We start from the raw sequence: 18,144 nt of genomic DNA on the forward strand, positions 1-18,144 counted from the left end.
TCTGATAATTAGGTTTATTTATTTTAATGGAGGTACAGGGGATTGAACCCAGGACCTCGTGCATGCTAGGCGTGCATTCCACCACTGAGCTACGTCCTCCCCACCGCGAGCCAGGATTTTATAATCGCTATGCGTGGAGTAGAACCTTTGGAAATTGTGAATCACTGCACTGAACACATGGAACTTCTAATATTGCATAGCAAGTATACGGGAATTAAAAAAAAAAGTATGGTGGAAGAAAAACAAAAAAGCAAAACAAAACCACAGAAGTAACGCGGGCGGCTGGGCACTGCATAGCGCAGAGGCATTTCCGTCAGGAAAGAGCTTCCTCATTTCCCCCGAAACTCTCCGCAGCGGCTGGTCCTCCGCGTGGCCGGCGCCCTTCGGAGGCAAACCTGCCCGGCGCATCTCCGCGCGGTCAGCCCGGGCCGCAGCGCGCGCCGACTTCTGCCCGCACCCTCCTCCGTCAGCGCAGCCGGCCGGGTCCCTCCTGCAGGCGGCTCGGCGGCGGCGGGAACGCGCGGTGGCCGGCGGGCTGGGCGCACCGGACAGGGGGCAGCGCCAGGGTGGGATGGAGAGCAGAAAGGCGCGGCCGGGGACGTTACTGCCCCGGCCGACCACGCACAGCAGTGATGTTTTCATAAGGGTTCAGGGCTGGGGCTGGACCCACCATCTCCGCTTCTCTGCCCGCAAACAACTTCATTTCCTCCACCGTGAGGAAGTCCTCGGGTTCCTGCGAGCCCGCTGAGGGGTTGTCCCCGTCCCAGGCCATCTAGGAGAGAGGACAGAAGGCCCGAAGCTCAGACCAGCCACGTGAGTCTCTGGTTCTCCCATGGATAAAACATCGGTATTCATGGCAGACAGAAGGTGGAAACAGCCCAAGTGTCCACCCGTGGATGCACGGATAACAGAACAGGGTCCATGCATACAGGGGAATATTACTCAGCCAGGAAAAGGAGCGAAGCTCTGACATGGGCTGCAGCGTGGATGGACCTTGAACACAGGTTGCTCTGTGAGAGAAGCAGACACAGAAGGACACACAGGGTGTGATTCCATTTACAGGAAATGCCCAGAACAGGCAAATCCAGAGACACAGAAAGTGGCTTCAAGGTGCCACGGCCTGGGGGACGGGGAGGGGATTGACAGCTCATGGGGACGGGGTCTCCTTTGGGGGGTGAGAAGGTTCTGGAACCAGACGGAAATGGTTGCACAGCATCGTGGATGTGCTCAGTGCCCCAGAATTGTACACCTTAATGGGAAACTGTACGGCATGTGAATCATAGTTTGATAAAGCTGTTTTTATATAAGAGAAAAGGACAAATGTGTCATTGGCATATTCAGCTCTGAGATGCCTGGAATCCAGGCGGAGGGATGGGCTGTCACGTCCCCCTGGGACAGACAGATGGGCCCCACCTTTCCTCTGACGCTGCCATCTGGGGACCTCGGACTTGGCTGCTCCCAGTGTCCACACGAACGACCAGCCCGTCCGCCCCGGCCCCAGCCTCCGGGCCCCCCCGCAGGCCGCCAGCCCCCAGGCGCGGAGCTGAGCAGCGGGAGCAGAGCCGGGCCGAGAGAAGTCTCTCTCGGAGGACGGCGGCTCTGCGCACCCTGCGTGGAGGCGGCTGGGGAGGTGGCCAGTGGGAGCAGTGGTCTGACCGCGGGGAGTCAACTCGGTGGCTGCCTCATGACTGGGGAAGGCCCCCCCGCTGAAGTAGGGGGTGACGCCAGCCCGCCTGAGGCTGAGAGTCAGGGCTGCGGGGCGAGTTCACGTGTCCACCTGGGAGCGCACGGGGGCTCCGTTCAGTGCCCAGCGAGGACGCTGACATCCGCCCGCCGGCGCTTATGAAAGGGCATGTCCTGGGCCCCGCGTCTGAGGGGCTGGGGGCTGCCTGTGCGATGCCCGGTGTGGCGTCTTGCGAAGTTCACATGGTTGAGCTGTGGTTTCATCTTTTTAACTCAACGTTACTAAGCACCCCCCTTCCCACCCGCATCAAACCATAGCTGTGCCCCGAATTTGCTCAGGAACCCTAAACTCTGCTTCCAGGGTGGTGGACTCTGTGGCAGCCCCGGGGGCAGCTGAGGGAGGGGCGGTTGGAGACGGGGGAGGCGGGGGGCTTCTTGAAGAAATGGCGTCCAGCTCAGAATGCAGACCCTGCTTTGGGGGGCACTTCTGCTCTGCCACGGGGTGGGGGACACTTGTGGCTGATGGGAAGGTGAGGTCGGAGGGGGCAGGGGTGACCGCGGCTGCCCCCAGGTAACCAGCTGCTATGAGTCGAACGGTCGCCCCCTCCCACCCCCCTGAAAAAGTTCACACTCGCCCTGAACCACACAGAGGGGACCTCATCTCCAAGCAGGGTCTTTGCAGATGTGATCCGTGGAGGGTCCTGGGATGAAGTCTCCACAGAGACCCCGGAAAGAGAGAAAACCCAACTCGAGCGCCAGCCCGGGGTCCCCACCACGGAAGCAGGTCCCACTGGCGCCGATGCACCCTGAGGGCGGTTTCTAGGCTCTGCTGCACATTTCCGTGCACTTTTTCGGGGAGGGCCGGGAGGGAAGGGATTTTACAGGGCTGCAGGCAGCCGGACAGCTGCCCCCCCTTCCCTCCCTCTGCACCCCCCCCCAGCCCTCTCCGGTTACTGCCACGCCAGGGGCCAGACCCCAGGAGGGGCCCGGGTGGGAGCACTCACCTCCCGGGTGGGCGTAAACGAGCCAGCCAGTTCCCGTTTCACCTGCGGGATGGGAGGGAACAGCTTTTGCTTCAGGGAGAACCTGGCCAGGAAAGACAAAATGCGGAAAAGACAAAGGATGCTTGGAAATCCAGCGCCCACGTTCCTTGGCAAGGCCGGGGTTGCAAACGTTGAGGCCGGCAACGGGGATGTGTTTCCTGCTCGGGGTTGTGGGGGGAGGGACGGGGTTGCCGGAAGCAGGTTCCCCGCATCCGCATCGCAGGGTGTGCTGAGGACCCAGTGCGCGCAGGACGGCTTCCCCAGGGTTGATGAAACACCTGGGGTCTACCCCTTGGGTCAGGGACAACCCCTCTGTGCCTGAGAAACTGAGAAATTGGGGCCGGGAAATGGCCAGTGGTGCTCACTGCTGCCCCCGTGTGTTGGCTGTGACCATCTCCACCTCCATCACCATCCCTGCTGTTCCCAGACAGTCCCTGGCTCCCGGGAAGAATATCCAAATTGTTCCCCCAAAAGCCACTGGTTTTAACCCCGCGACGTCCTCAGAGCCCATCTCCCGGACACACGTGCACTCCTTGCATCTTCTTGGAAACCGCATATTAAAGTTCTTTCTTCCGGGCACAAAATCATGACTGCGTTTTGCAGTTAAGTGTGCAGCCCCCCAACACACAGGCAAGTCAGATTCTCCAGGAGAGTGACCCGGCCACTGGGAGAGAAGCAGTGTGGATGTGTGGCCACGTGTGGGGCTCAGGCAGCAGAAACCCCGTCCCGTTAGTGGTCACCCCTGTTCCCCTGCCTCTGCCCTAAGCAACCTCAAATCTGCTTTCTGAATCTGGGTTTCTGGTCGGTCCGGGTGGGTGGGGTCACATGCTGGGTGCCCTTGTGTGTGTGGCACACGGTTTTTGAGTTTTTTTCCGGGGGGCTTACCTCTTACAGAGGAACATCAGGCCTATGCTGGATAAAGCCGCTGCCCCCACCACCAGCCCGATCAGGACCACAAGGAATCCAGTGAAATTCTTCTCTGGGAAACCTGGAAGGGTAAGATGAACAGAGAGTCAGGAGTGACTATGGGGTGGGGGCCGGGGTTGGGGAAGCAGGGCTGGAGCCGAGGAGGAGAGAACTTCCAGACACAGGGACTCGAGGGACAGGGGAACATTGGCTGTGAAGAATCTGTTCTTCCTTGGGTCCTGTGCCCACCCACCTCAACCCCTTCTCACTGTCCCCATCTTCCCCCTCTACCCCCCAAGAGATAACCTACCAAATACATTTCCACGAGGGCACAACTGATACGGCACGATGCCTCCCTTCCCAATAGATATTTACTTTCAACACTGTACTACATAGCCAAAGGAATGAATGCATAAGTGTGAAATGTCAAGGATGGAAGAGAGGTTGATTTATTTACTTTTAATTGCAGAGGACGCTTTTCTTGTGTAACCTGAGCCCCTTCTGTGAACCATGAACCCACTGCTTACAGGAAAGGAGGCTCATGCATGGATTTGGTGGCTTGTCTGTGGGGTGGAGGTGGGGAACACTGTATGGCTTTCAGGCATTCAGTAGGTGCCTACTTAGAGCTCATGCCCTGTTTGCCCCCAGTGGATCTTGAGGGACCCCTGGAAGGAGGCACCGAGTGGGTTTTCTGCTGGTCCTACAGAGCAGGCACTCAGGAAGGCTGCATAGTGGGTACTTGGGGGTCCACAAAACTTGAGTTCATGGGGCCAACCCTTGGCATATCCTGCCATGGCCAAGCCAGCCCTTCTGGGTGATGGTAACCATCACGTTTTCAGGCCACTCAGTTTATGACAGCCCCCATGTCCCCATGAAGATGGGGGGCACCCTGGAGGGCAGACAGAGCCCACCTATGTGGGTAGAGAAGTGGAAACACCCTGGCCGACCCCCGGGGGGTGGGTGACATCCCTGGTTTGGGCACCCAGGGCCTTAGAGACACCCCAGTGAAGTTGAGGAGTTGAGGCAAGGGTGATTCAGAGTGTCTGGGAGGGCACCTTCCCACAGGGTGACCCCAGAAACACAGGAGGGGGTACAGGAAAGCAAGACACGCTGTGGAGAGTGTGTTAAATCAGAGAGCCTGCAGGAGCCGCCCTGGGGACCCCAAAAAAGATATGTGTCCATCTTAAACCCTGGGAACGGGACCTCATTTGGAAGTAAGGTCTTTGCAGGTAGGATGAAGTGAAGGACCTGAGAGGAGGTCCTCCTGGAGGAGGTGGCCCTGCATCCAATGACAGCACTCTTAGAAGAGACAGAGGAGGAAGGTCAGGCAGAAGAATTCAAAGGAAGGGTCCCTCCGTCCCTGGCCACGTGTCAGCGTCCGCGGGTCCTCCCGGGAGCTCACCGAAGGGCTGCGCGGGGCCCCACTCACTCCAGGTGTCCCCGTACACGTGCCTCACTCTGACCCGGACGGTGTGCACGCCCGTCACGGCGGAACTCGGCATCAGGTACTCATTCCTATTTTCTCCTCTTTGGAAAACCTTTAGAAGAAAAGAGGACCGTGTGACAGGTGTTGGTGACAAACACTGGACTGGGGATGGGGAGAAGGCGGGGGATGTGATGGTCTCTGAAAGAGGCCTGACACCAGGCAGGCGGGCCAGCGGGCGCTCCGGTCCCGCCTCCTGCGTTCCGTCCCTGGGCCAGAAGGGGCTCTGCCCGTCTGCAGGGGGGCCCCCGCTCCGTGTCTGGGGCTCACAGCTCTCCGTCTGCGTCCACGTCCCGGGCAGGGTCCCCCACGCCCTTGGGAAGTGGGGTTGGGGTTCCTCTGATTCTACACAGAGGATGCCGGGGTGGGGGTCAGGGGTGGGCAGGAACCCCGCCAGGCTGCACAGCTGGACGGTGAATGCAGTCCCGTGGACGCCCCTCGCTGCGGGTTGGGCCCCAGAGGGCTGCCTTCCGCTCCTGCTCTGGGCAGGTCAGAGGTGTCTTCTTAGACCGCGGCCACCGCTCCGTCCACAGCGGGGCTGTGCACCCCCGTGTCCCAGGACGTGTACATCTGGAGAGGCCGGGAAGAGCAACAGGGAGACGGGGACTGGAGGTTGGAGAGACATGGCCTGGGCGGGGAACTTCAGGGGAAGGACCCGGGTGCCTGCCAAGATCGGGGCTCTCTCCTGAGACAGTCCGGCCACCCTCACGCAGTGTCTGCCCCGTGCAAACTCCCATCTTATGCACCCATGTCGCTGGATGCCTGCTACGGGCCGGGCTCTCCTACAGGGACAGTCTCTCCCATGTGCGTGGCTGAGGCCTCTTGCTTTTATGAGCTGTGTTTCTCCGTTGAGACTCCGTGGACCCCAAGCTGCCTCCCACCCGAGCCACACCAGCCCTGGGGCCACAGCTGGAGAGCAGACGAAGACGGACACTGAGGATGACCCTAGAGGTCCCTGGCCCTGAAGGAGACCCCCGGGCAGCGAGGAGCCACGCCTGCTGGCTGTATGATGGGTCCCAGACGTCATCTGAGTGGTAGGTAAGGTCCAGAGAGGACATGTGCATCCCCAGTGTGGCCCCCATGGTGCCTTCAGGATGTCGCTAATCCCTGCCCCACTTCTCTGGGCCATTGCAAGGGTGGTCCCTGGGGCAGCATCTCAGTAGTTCCACTGGCATCACCTGGAAGCTGGTGAGACCTGCAGGACCCCAGGAGATGGATGCACTTGGCCGCGCTCCCTCCTGAGGCTCCAGGGGAGGGTCCCTCCTGCCTCTTCCAGCTTCTGGGGGCTCCAGGCGTCCATCCCTGGGCTGGTGGCCGCCTCCCTCCCGTCTCTGCCTCCGTCTCCATGTGGCTTTTCCTCTGTGTGTCCCTCCTCCTCTGTCTCTTCTGAGGACACTGTCCTTGGATGCAGGGGCACCTCCTCCAGGAGGACCTCCTCTCAGGTCCTTCACGTCATCCCATCTGCAAAGACTCTGTTTCCAAACAAGATCCCATCCTGAGGTCTCAGGTGGACATAAGTTTGTGGGGATGCTTTCAACTCACTCCCCCGTGCTCTGAGAAGGGTCCAAGGAGCTGCGTTTGGAAGAAGGACGTTGCTTTGTCCACGAGGAGGGTGACAACCAGCTACCTGAGCTGCGTCAGAAGCTTTAGAGACACCACAGCGTCTCAGTCGGGGACAGAGCCGGATGGCCGACCCCCGGGCGCGCGGCCGGGTGCGCAGCGGCGCTGAGCCGGGCTGCACGCGGGGGGCCCGGACTCTGAGCAGCTATGACCCGAGCACGGGTGTCGGAGAGGAAGGAAGAGGTACTTACGGGGTCTGTCTTGGAGAAGCTGCCCTGTACGGAGAGAGCAAAGGGGTGAAACAAAGCGTCAACGACAAAAAAAAGAAAGAAAAGAAAAGAAAAGAAAAGAAAAGAAAAGAAAAGAAAAGGAAGGAAAGAAAGAAAGAAAGAAAGAAAGAAAGAAAGAAAGAAAGAGACCTTAATAGCAAAAAAGGAATCAGTGTTGCCTTTAGGACAGAGAGGAACTAACCCGGAACTCATTTCTGCAGCAAAGACTTAACCTTCTTGTCAGTGAGGATTCGACCCCAAAAGGGAGAAGACGGGGGGCGTGGGGGGAGGAGAAAGCGTGTGGCTCTTCGCAGAGCTCTGGGGTCCTCACCTTCCTCTGGATGTCCAGCTCATAGTACAAGACGTGACTCGAAATGTTGAATCTGGTGACGGGGTTGTCCCACTGGATCACGTAATAGGACCCGTTGTTACGAGCCGTGAGGTTTGCTGGCGGGTTGTACTTCTCTGAGAATAAACGCAAGCCGGCAATGGGTTAGGAGTCCATTAAGAGGGACTTGGCGGGAACCTTTCTTTTTCTTGCATGAGAGAGAGAGGAGAAAAAAAAAGCCAGCAGCCTGGGACGTGAGACCTCAGGTCAGCAGAGAGTGCATCTCAGGCTGTCCCCTCCGTGGTGCATGCAGCGGTCCCTCAGTTCTCAAAGACCCCAGGGTCACCCCATGAACAAAACCACTCCCTGGGCACCAGGACCCTCCCCCTCCTCGTATCGGGTGGACCCAGCTCAGCTGGGAAGAGGTGCCTTTGCTCCCCAGGACGTGTTGTTTATTCACAGATTCCCAATTTGCAAGTCCAGCCACTCCCTAAAACTTATCAGGAACCCCCAGACCCACACCTGCTATGCTCTCCAACTTATTTGCCAAAATGTGGCCAGAAATGTGAGTCAACCAACAGGTGTGTTCTAAGCTGAGATTCAGCAATGCTCAGATTGCAAGCAGGTGCGCCTCTTGGGGGTCTACAGACTGCTGCATGCGTTGCACTTTTACGCTCGGCGTGACCCACGCCACCGTTTAAACGGCCTCCCGACACAGTGCTGGATGCTATCTGGGATTCCTGAAAGGAGTCAGAATGTCACCCCCAAATATGACCCTGGCATGGACTCCTATTTAGACCCAAAGGCAACAAAGAATCAACAGATGCAGAAAGAAGTGATTCCATAGGTCGCCTTATCTGACCATCTCAGAATTGAGCACTTCCATGAATCCCTCTGGGGGGAAGTTTCATGGAAAATCAGCACCGAGAGGCTTCTGCATAAACCTTCCTGAAATAACCCTTATCTTTCATTAGTTTCCACATATATTTACCACCTCGGCAAGGTCAAACTCCGTTTCCTTTGTATAGTCAAGTCTCCACGATTTAACACTCTTTATGAAAATGGTATATATGTTTCTCAGTCTAACCACTTCTCTGGGTGGGGGGAGTTCATTTCTTTTCTATGGCACTCCCCGGTGCATGTAAAAATTAAAATTAAATTGATATGCTTGTTTTCGGTTGATCAATCGCCCGTTTAATTTGCACACCTCCGGAACAGAACCTAAGAGGGTGAAGGAAAAGGTTTTTTTTTGTTTGTTTGTTTGTTTGTTTTTCTAATTTTCCACCCCCCTTGCAGGCCTAAGCACGAGAAAGACTGTGGTGTGCCTTATGGAGAAAAATACATGTAAAAATATGAGCAGAGGCTAACCCTGTTTTTCCCCTATTAGCCATAATTCAGTATTTGCTTATTTAGGGTTTGCAGAGAATTTCCAGACCACAAATGATGAGCATCCTCTGTCTTTGGCATATTTCATGCATGACTCAAATCTATGAGTCCCACCCCAAGGGAGAGTTATGACACCCCTGCCTCCGTCTCTGGGGAGGTATTTCCCTGGCCTCGAATCTAGATCCAACATCTTGCTCAGACAAGTCTGGGACCCAATGCCTGGTCTCACACAGCCTTGGTACAAAAAAAAAAAAAAAAAAAAAAAGGAAAAAAAATAAGAAAAAGGAATGAATTGGATGGCTCACAGAGGAACAGAGAAAATGGTCTTACCAATTTCAGTGGCTACAAAGGGAGTGAAGTCCAAAAACTGGATGTCCGTTTCATTGCTGGTTCCATTCACCAGGAAGAAGTAATTGTCCGTCGTCTGGGGTTCACCGAGCTGATCAAAATGGCAGCCCACCCGTGTCCCCGTTGGGTCAAGGACGTACTGGGCACACTCGGACACATTCCCGTGCCTGCAGTTCCCAAGAGGGCAGCGAGGAAAGGCTGGAGGAGTGTGTAGCCTCCTGGGGAGGCATTATCAAAGACAAACTCTCCCTCCAGCCCAGAAAACCCTTCTGGAAAGGAGACAGTTTAATCCTTGACTCAGCGCAGAACCAGTGGGCAGTAGGAGAGACTGCAGATGGGGAGAATTCGTGCTCTCAAGAGAGAATTGCTGTTTTCCCGACACTTTTGGGACGGGAGGCGGGTGTACCTTTTGGAGCCAGGAGCCAGCCGATGCAGACTGGGAGATGGGTATTTTTTTTTTCCCTGGATGTTTGGACATTTTACAAAGATTGCCCTCCACCAACCCCAAACCGGGTGCAGGAGGAAGCTTTTCTGGACCCCGGGTTATTGAACACTGACCCCCATCACGACCTCCCAGCTGGCTCCCAGGTCCCCGAGGAGTCCAGCTTACAGGGAGGCCCACATGTAGAGGTGATACCGCACGTCTGCAGGGGCGGCCGGGCCCTGTGCCCAGCTGCAGTTCAGGAAGCGCACATTGTAGATGAGGCAGGAGAAGTTCACGGCACCGGACCCTTCCCTGCCTGGGGAGACACGCACCCCCATCTTCACCGTCTGCACCGCCGCCACCAGCGCCCCGCCGGCGACAAGGACGCCGCTCACTGTGCAGAAACGGGAGGGACCCGGCTGAGGCGGCGTCACCTGAGTTACAGAAGGTCAGGGTGGCCTTGAACTCGTGGCCCTCGGAGGTGACATTCACGGTCAGGGTGGCCCCCCGGTGCAGCACAGAGTTTGAAAACGTGCAGAAGTACGTGCCATCCTCGGCTACCTGAAAGAGACAGCATCCGAAACGGCGCGCCGCAGGCCCCTGGGAGCTGGCAGCCCCCCGACGGTTCTAAGAGGTGGGGGGAGGGGGCCCTGACCACGACCCCCTTCTTTTTATCGAAGTAGAGTCAATGGACACTGTTATGTAAGTTATAGGTGCACAGTACGATGATCCACAATTTTTAAAGGTTATTTTCCATTGACAGTTATTACAAAATATTGGCTGCGTCCCCTGCGTTGTACAGTGCATCCTTATTTATTTTATACCTAATAATTTGTTCCTCTGACTCCCCTGCCCCTGCCCCTCCCCCTTCCCTCTCCCCACTGGTCACCCACTAGTCTGTTCTCTGTATCTATTGTAATTAGTGCTGCTATGAACAGTGAGGGGCATGTATCTTTTCAAATGACTGAGTTTTGTGGATATATACCCGAGAGTGGGATTGCGGGGCTCTGAGATCAAGATGCTGGCTGATTCAGTGCCTGGTGAGGGAGGGCCCACGTCCTGGTTCATAGACCCCCGTGTGTCCTCCTGTGGCTGTAGGAAGGGTTGTGGGAGCTCTCTGGGGTCTCCTTTTTAAGTACCTTAATCCCATTTATCTGTCAGTTGTCAGTTTAATTTGCATGCCCCCAGGACAAAACCTAAGAGGGTTCATGACTGCCCTCCTGACCCAGTCACCATCCCAGAGGCCCCATTCCCTAACACCGTCACATTGGAGGTTAGGTTTTGTTGATGAAAAATTAATCAGTCGATCTAAGAAAGAGGTGGAAAATTTCATTCGAGCCAGATTTGGGGATCATAACCCAGGAAAAGCATCTCACAAAGGTCTGAGATCTTTTCCGCTCATTAGAAATCAAGGCTCAGTTATATAATTTTTTTTGACACAGAGGGCTGTGCTTCAAATGACGTATTATTGACAGTTTACAGAATCCAGGTCTAAGCGTCATCCTGGTGGGTCATGTGACCCCTTACAAGCTCCAGAAGGAACGTTCTCTTTAAGGAGCTGTCTTGTTGATGCTGGGAGAAGGTCGCTCTTGAGGGTTGAGCAGGGGTTCCTGCCTACGGGGGAGGTCTGGTTAATGCATAATTTTAAATTGTGTGGAAAATTTTGTTTAATTTATTTTTGTCTTGCCATAAAATATGAATTTTATCTCATAGTTTCAAGATAGGAATTTTGGGGGGACACAGACATTTGGGTGGAGAACAGGTCCCATCTGTACCATGAGGGATGAACTGGACTCTGGTCACCTTTGCCTTCTCCCCAAAACTCCTCACAACAGCCCCAGATAGAAGCCCCACTTGGCCCTGGGTGTCCTCAATCTCACCCTGGACCTCTCTCAACTCCAGGCTGCCTGGATGGACAGCTCTGCATGGTGTGTAAGACCAAATACTAAACAAATTGCTGACCAGTGTCACCACTCAGGCACGAGCCCTCCAGGACCTGGGGGCATTCCTGGTTCTCCAGGACCTGGGGGCATCCCACGGAACCAGCGCTGGGAAGGAAGATGAGGCCTCGTCTCCAACGGGGTGGTCCAGGAGGAGGTGGGCCTGACCTCAGCTGTCCCCTGATTCATTGCAGAATGGACCTCCCATCATGAAGATACAAGAAAGCTAACAGTGACTTTATCCTGGAACAGGAAAGCAAGGGCTTGTGTTCACGTAGTTACGGAAAAGGGTACCAGTTTTTCAATCTGTGCAATCTCTTAGCCAAATGCCTGGGGTGGACGTCCTGTTGAAACTGAGCAGGACCCTGCTTGCTACTTGCTCAAAAGTCTTTCCGCATCCCCGATTCTTGTTTGTAGGAAAAAGGTTTCAGCCTCCTGGACCTTCCCTGAGTTCCAAAAGGACAGATTCAAACAGTGATTAACCAGGGAAGGGAGGGTACACAGAAACAAAGGAAGGTCATTCAGGGAACAAGAGTGCAGCCTTGGGGAGGGTCCTGCTTCCCCCTCAAGGCACATCCAGAACGATGCATCCGAGTTCTCCTGAAGGAACTGAGGCCCCCGCCCAGGTGGAGGATGGCGCCTTCAGGCTGAGCCCAGGATTCCTGGAGCCCCGTCCTGGTGCCTCCCCACCGGCCCATCAGAAGACAAGTCACACCCCTGCAGCCCCCACCCCACATTTTGCCTATTAGAAATGTCTCCCCTCAAACCATGGGGAGTTTGGGGCTTTTAAGCAAGAGCCACCCCTTCCCCTGGCGGGGTCCTGCCATAAACCTTTCTCTGCTCCAGACTCTGATGTTTCCGTTTGTTTGGCCTCACCGTACTGTTTGGCACAGGAACTTGGATTCAGTGACAAAATCAACCCCTTGTTGACAATAACCAGCCCAGAAGGTCAGCCTGCCCGAGACGCTCACAGGAAGCCAGGTTGCTATGACGACCCAGGAGGTTAACAGTAACTCCTGCAACAATCAGCCTCTAACGGGCAGGACTTAATAACCAACCGATATGGTCTCTAAATGTGTCCTGCCTTCAACTTGACAGAAGGATTACTCTTAGCTAGAAGCTACTGAGAATCAACCGATGCAGAAAGAAGCTTTTGGAGCTCCTATCATCTGAGTAAAAAGAGACTTCTGAGAAATCAAGACTGCCATGAATCCCCTATCCAGGGAAATGGTATGACCACAGAGAAGACAGAGTCAGCACCGAAATGGACCTCCACAGGCATCCTTGTCTTCCGTGACTTTCTCTCACATGTTTTCTTCCCACAATTTGCTGCCCTTGGAAGCCTAACAACCAACCCCTCCGGCCCACAGCTGCTTCCTTTGCCTTAATCTCCCCATTTATTGCTCTTTCTTAAAAATTGTATATGAACTCTAAGGCCTCCCTGCTTCTCTGGGGGTATTTTCTTCTCTGTATGAAGCCCCCCACCCCATGCCATGTAAAATATCTAAACACATATAAAATTTGTCTGCCTTTTCTCCAGTTAATCTGTCTTTTGTCAGTCTTAATTTGCAGGGCCCTGACGACTGTACCTAAGAGTATAGATGGAAAGTGTTTTACCTCTGCTGCACCACTAGGAGGCGTTCCCAGTCCTCCATCTGCCTTGGAGGCTCTGCCAAACACAAGCGATGGTGGCCGACCCATTGTGAGAGCAAGCTTTCAATAACCAGCCTCTGCCTCTCCTCATTTGGGTGGTCTTTGTTTATTTCCACAGGTTTAAGGCACCCTTAGTAATACAACAGCTTCCTACCTCTTGCAGCTTTGTGGAGGGATTTCGTGGCTTGGTAGGGCATTCTATTTTGCCAACAATGCCGAAGACCACTGTGGGATGGGGACAGTGGGGGAGACAAGTTTTGTGGTGTCCAGCCCCGCCTGTACTCAGGAAACTGCCCTCTAGCGTCATTTCTGGAGGGGGATTCTGGAAGCTCCCAGTAACGGGAAAATCACAGATTCCCATAGTATCCCAGCCACGTGGAAATAATCCAGTTGTGGAAATGAATGGGGAATTTTTGTTTTTCCCTAGAGATAGATCACATTCTCTTTCCATTTCTATAGAAACATTCTTGTGAAAAAAGGATTTGCTCCAGGAAAAAAAATACACAAAAAACAAACTGTTGCTGGGAAATCCTGAAAGAAAAGAAAACTGCCATTTTGAAACAAGGATATCATGAAGCAGGAAACGGCGGAGTTAGCTGGAAGGAAGCTCTTGCTAAAAGGAAAACTTTCAGAGTTACACAGAAAACAACAAAGACTCCCTTAGATTCAGGCAGGAAAATCTGTGATTTACATAAAAATCGGGCTGATGGATGGCCCTAAAGCACCCAGCAGGAGCCAGCCCTGGGGCAACCCATGCAGATTTTTTAGGGGAAACTTTCAAAACAGGGTCTAATGAAGCCCCAGCGGGGCGTGTTCCTGACCGAGACCTTGTGAGGCCTGCAAGGACTCACAGAAACATCCCACCTGTGCGTTAAAAGGGTGAAGACAAATCTTAAAAAAAAAAAATTAAATTAAGTTTTCCTAAGAAAAACACCCCCTCCCTTTTTTCTTTAGCATTTACTTTAGAAAACGGACAAGTGTACAGCCTCCCCGGGGAGTGGCTGAATCTCTTTAAAAGCTGAAGGGACCCTCCCAACACCTCCCCAGCCCCCGCCAGTGCCTGTATCCCAGGAGGGTCCGTCTGGGCCCCCACCCCCCACCCCGGAGCCTCTTCTCTAAATGAACCTAAGGAAGGGGGCGGGGAGGTCCTGCCTCCTGTCTCTGCGGGAGTTTGGTTCCACGATGTAACTTCCTGCTCCTTGAGAAGATGCTCGAATTTGTATTTGTCCTTTGGGTGCACACAAGCGACACGTGCGGTTCTGTCTGCCCGGCCCTACCGAGGAGGGTAGTCTCTGAAATCTCTTAGGCTGATTCAGTGATACAACTGTCTGCTGGGTTGGCAGGTGATTTTATTTAATGCATGTGTTTGCATATTTATCTGTATTTTGCTCTGTGCTTTAGCGCCCCCCCCCCAAAATTGTTTAATTTTTATTGTATGTGTCCCTCTGTGTCTGCTTCTCTCTCATGGAGCATCCTGTGTTCAAGGTCCATCCACCTGTGCAGGGCTTCTCTGAAGGACACATTTTATTTTTCACTATATTATCTCTCCTGAAAATTCCTCCTTGGACCGGGATGAAATGAGGAACCAGAAAAGGGGGGTCCTGGCAGGGATCTGAGGAACACTGACAGCCCCCAACCCAGCGCCACGTGCCAGATACTGACCGTGCACTTGGTAACACAGCCGGGGACAGACGTTCTGAAACGACTCAAGAGGAAAAATATGGAACCCCATTCTTACCGGGAAGGCCAGGGCTGGAAGGGAGCTCCTGGGTGGAGACAGGGAGCTCTTCACTCCAAGGGCATCAACGGAGCCCCTTTGCAGGGGACCAAGGGACCTTCTCAGCCCCCATTTCCTATGGCCCCATGCCCCCTCCTCCCCTTCTCTGCCCTGTGGTCCTGCTTCTGTATTTTCTGCAGCTCCCTGTCCACTCATGGTGACCAGAGGGGCACCTCTGAGACCACTTGGGGAAGCGGCCACTTCAAAAGTCTTGGCCAGCAAGACCACCTCTCCGCCATGTCAGCCATCCAGCAGGAAGGGGCCTCCCCGGGACGCGGGGCTGAGCGGGGTCCCGGTGGGCGGGGACGGGAGAGGAGGCTGAACATCACTTAAGGGACAGCGAGGCCACCTTGGGAATTTAGGCATCTTTCTCTAAGAAGCGGGTTTTAAGCAGGTAAATAATATATTCATGTTTTTTTCGTAAATACAATTTTTTTTTTATCTCATTGTTCTTTTAAAAGCACAGGTGCGTTGTGACCTACAGCTGAGTCTCCCAGAGCCCTCTCCCCGCGCATCAAAGCGTTGCTTCCTGCCTCTTCCTCTTCGGGGGAGTAGAACACCACTTGGTTCTTGCATGGTTTCCCGTACGAACCATAGGAGAGCTAGCAGGATTGTTTGGAGTTGAAGGCCATTAAGAAAACACACGGGGCAGGGGGAGGGTATAGCTTAGGGGTAGAGTGCGTGCTTAGCATGCACGAGGTCCTGGGTTCAATCCCCAGTCCTTCCACCAAATAAATAAACCTATTTGCCAGCCCCCCAAGTAAACCCCTCAAAATTAAGTTCACCTTGAAAAAAATAAAAGAAAAGAAAAAACACAAGAAATGCTCCCTGCCTTCCCCCATTTGCCTAGAAGGAGGACACACATTTGCAAAGGGGATCCCCCCCTACAGAAGTTCATCTCCAGAAACAATCAGCCTAGACATTTCCCACCCCTAAAACCTCAAAGTTGTTTTCTTTCATCCTGACATCTCTCTACAGAGTCCTCGTCCTCCTGTTAGGATTTTAAACATGGCCGTGCTTAACCAGCCCTTTCCTTGGGGTGACTCACGTCTGAGTGCTCCTGCCCGTGCACCTGTTAACAAACATTCTTTTGCTTTTCCTCGTGTTACTCTGTCTTTTGTTAATGTGCAGGGCCCCAGCCAGGAAACCCAAGATGTGTAGACGGGGGGGAAAAAAGCCTGTTTCCTTCCCCTACAGAGGCTTGTGTGCCAGAGCTGTTCTTGTGACCTCGAAGCGAGCAAAATCAGAAAAAATGTATCCATGTGGGGTTCATGAACACAGCCCATAGTTTGATTCTGTCCTATGACCTTTTCCTAGGGATGTCTGAATCTCCATATTGTGGCATTCACCAGTTTGATGTACCACCCACAAGGGGTCTCTCAAAGTCCTCATTTCCATGGCGTGGATGAGATCTGAGGGACTAAAAGCGCCCCAGCGGTGGGAGGAGGGGCAGGATTCTTACCCATGTTATTCTGCAGACACTGACGGATTCCCCCGAAGCCCCCTGCCCAGAGCATCACCCACCTCCTGTGCGGACCCACTGGGAACCCCAGAATTGGTGTCAAAATTATCTGAAGCTGGGACAGGATAGAGCTGAAGTGGTAGAGAGCATGCTTAGCATGCATGAGGTCCTGGGTTCAATCCCCAGTACCTCCTGTAAGAATAAATAAATAAATAAACCTGATTTCCCCCCACCCCCCAAAAAAGATTATAATTATCTTAAGCTGAAACTATTTGGATTCAACAGGTGCAGAAAGAAGCCTCCTGGACCTTCTTTATCTGCCTAAAAGCAGAAACTTCTGGAAAATGAGACAGCCATAAATCTCCTCTTTGGTGTGGCTTTTATCCCATGAAGGAGACCGAGGGTCAACCTACCATAAATCTCCTCTTGGGGGCACTTTGCTGGCCATGAAGAAGAATGAAAGTCCACTCACATCTCCATGAACAAACATTCTCACAAGATTTCTTAGCTCCCGTTCATTTCAGTCTTCTAGAAACTCATTTTCTTCCCATGTAGACCTAGTCTCCCTCCTCCCTTTTCCCTCCTAGTTAGATTTAGAAGTCCCTAACTTCAACCATTTATCAAGCGACTTCTTTTGTAAGCTTCCAGATGCATAAGGACACACTCCCCCCCCACCTCCTCCTGTGAGTCTGTCTTTGATCAGTTTAATTCGCAGGCCCCCAGGAGCAGAACACAACAGTATAGAGGACAAGTCTTTCCTCCTTGACATCCTCAAAACCAAACAAGAGAAGCAGAAGTATGTGAACTAGGTGACGAGTGAATGCATGGAGCCCAATGAGACAGGATGAATCCAGGAAACTGTTTTAAAGTTGAAGGAGGGGGAAGTCCATTTAATTTGGCAAATTCACATCCTTCCCCTTCCTCCCTTCTGGAAGGCGAGAAATCAAAATAAAATCAGGTGCAGAAAAGACAGCCATTGTATTCGTTCTCATACAAAAGAGTTAATGTGCAAATTTTACCCGCCTGCCCTACCCCCCCAACACGGGTCTACAGAAGTAGAATGAAGAGGACCACCCCATACTTGGATTTGTGACCCTAAAAGACGGCACTTTGCATAAGGATTATTTTGAGGTGAGGGCAGTTGAGGGGCAGAAAGAGTTCTTGCCCTCCCCTGATCTGCTCAAAAGCAGGCACTGATTCCCCTTTGTGAAGACGGCACAAACACTCCTTCTCTCCTGTGTCAGATTGAGGAGAGTGACCTTTACCGCTGAGGTGGAGAACCGGTCCCGAGATGAGGCTGCCTACACAGAGCTTATAAAATAACCTTTATCTTCCATCAGTTCCCCATATATTCCTAGTCATGTCCCCACAGATTTATCAGCCTCCGAAGCCCAAATCTCCTCTCTTTTGTCTAATCACTTCTCCGCAATTTGTTAAAAGGGCACATAAATTTCCCAGTCTGACCCCCTCTTTGGGTTTTCACTTCTTTCCTGTGAAGCTTCGTGTACACAAAAATTAAAAATATGAACAACACCAGATGCTTTTTCTCCTGTTAATCTGGCTTTTGCCTATTTAATTTGCATGCCCCTTTCACAGCGCCTAAGAAGATGGAGGGAATTTTTTTTTCCCCTCTCCAACAGGAATAGTCAGAGAGGGAAACTCAGGAGGCATTTTGCAGGGAAATTCATGAGTTACAAAGAGCAAAATCACAGGGCAGGAGCCGTGAGCACTCACCTGTGGGGTTTGGCTGATGGGAGGATCAAGGGGGGCGTCTATTGTACATTCTTGCCAAGTCACGTTTCTCCTGGAATTCCAGGTTAACATTTTTTTCCTTGAATCTAGCTTCAGGTTTATAATAGGAGACACCTTCTCCTGTGCTGTA

General features: G+C 53.2%; 1 protein-coding gene across 4 annotated transcripts in view; it reads right to left on the reverse strand.

Moving 5' to 3' along the window:
* Positions 1–18,144, reverse strand: part of LOC106729792 (granulocyte-macrophage colony-stimulating factor receptor subunit alpha-like) — a 24,732-nt gene continuing 6,588 nt past the window's right edge. For 2 of the 4 annotated variants that reach the window (XM_032474437.1, XM_032474436.1), the window contains exons 3-12: positions 17,997–18,139; positions 9,865–9,991; positions 9,617–9,746; positions 8,989–9,173; positions 7,276–7,409; positions 6,927–6,950; positions 5,035–5,170; positions 3,612–3,714; positions 2,688–2,769; positions 1–772 (exon numbers count right to left, since the gene is read on the reverse strand). In XM_032474437.1, coding sequence (XP_032330328.1) covers positions 602–772; positions 2,688–2,769; positions 3,612–3,714; positions 5,035–5,170; positions 6,927–6,950; positions 7,276–7,409; positions 8,989–9,173; positions 9,617–9,746; positions 9,865–9,991; positions 17,997–18,139 — 1,235 coding nt within the window. In that variant the 3' untranslated portion in view covers positions 1–601. Of the gene's footprint in view, positions 773–811; positions 1,011–2,687; positions 2,770–3,611; positions 3,715–5,034; positions 5,171–6,926; positions 6,951–7,275; positions 7,410–8,988; positions 9,174–9,616; positions 9,747–9,864; positions 9,992–17,996; positions 18,140–18,144 lie in introns of those variants that run through there. The other 2 variants (XM_032474439.1, XM_032474438.1) reach the window with 2 other exon arrangements.

Source organism: Camelus ferus, chromosome X (assembly GCF_009834535.1).
Source record: "Camelus ferus isolate YT-003-E chromosome X, BCGSAC_Cfer_1.0, whole genome shotgun sequence".
Lineage (NCBI taxonomy): Eukaryota > Metazoa > Chordata > Mammalia > Artiodactyla > Camelidae > Camelus > Camelus ferus.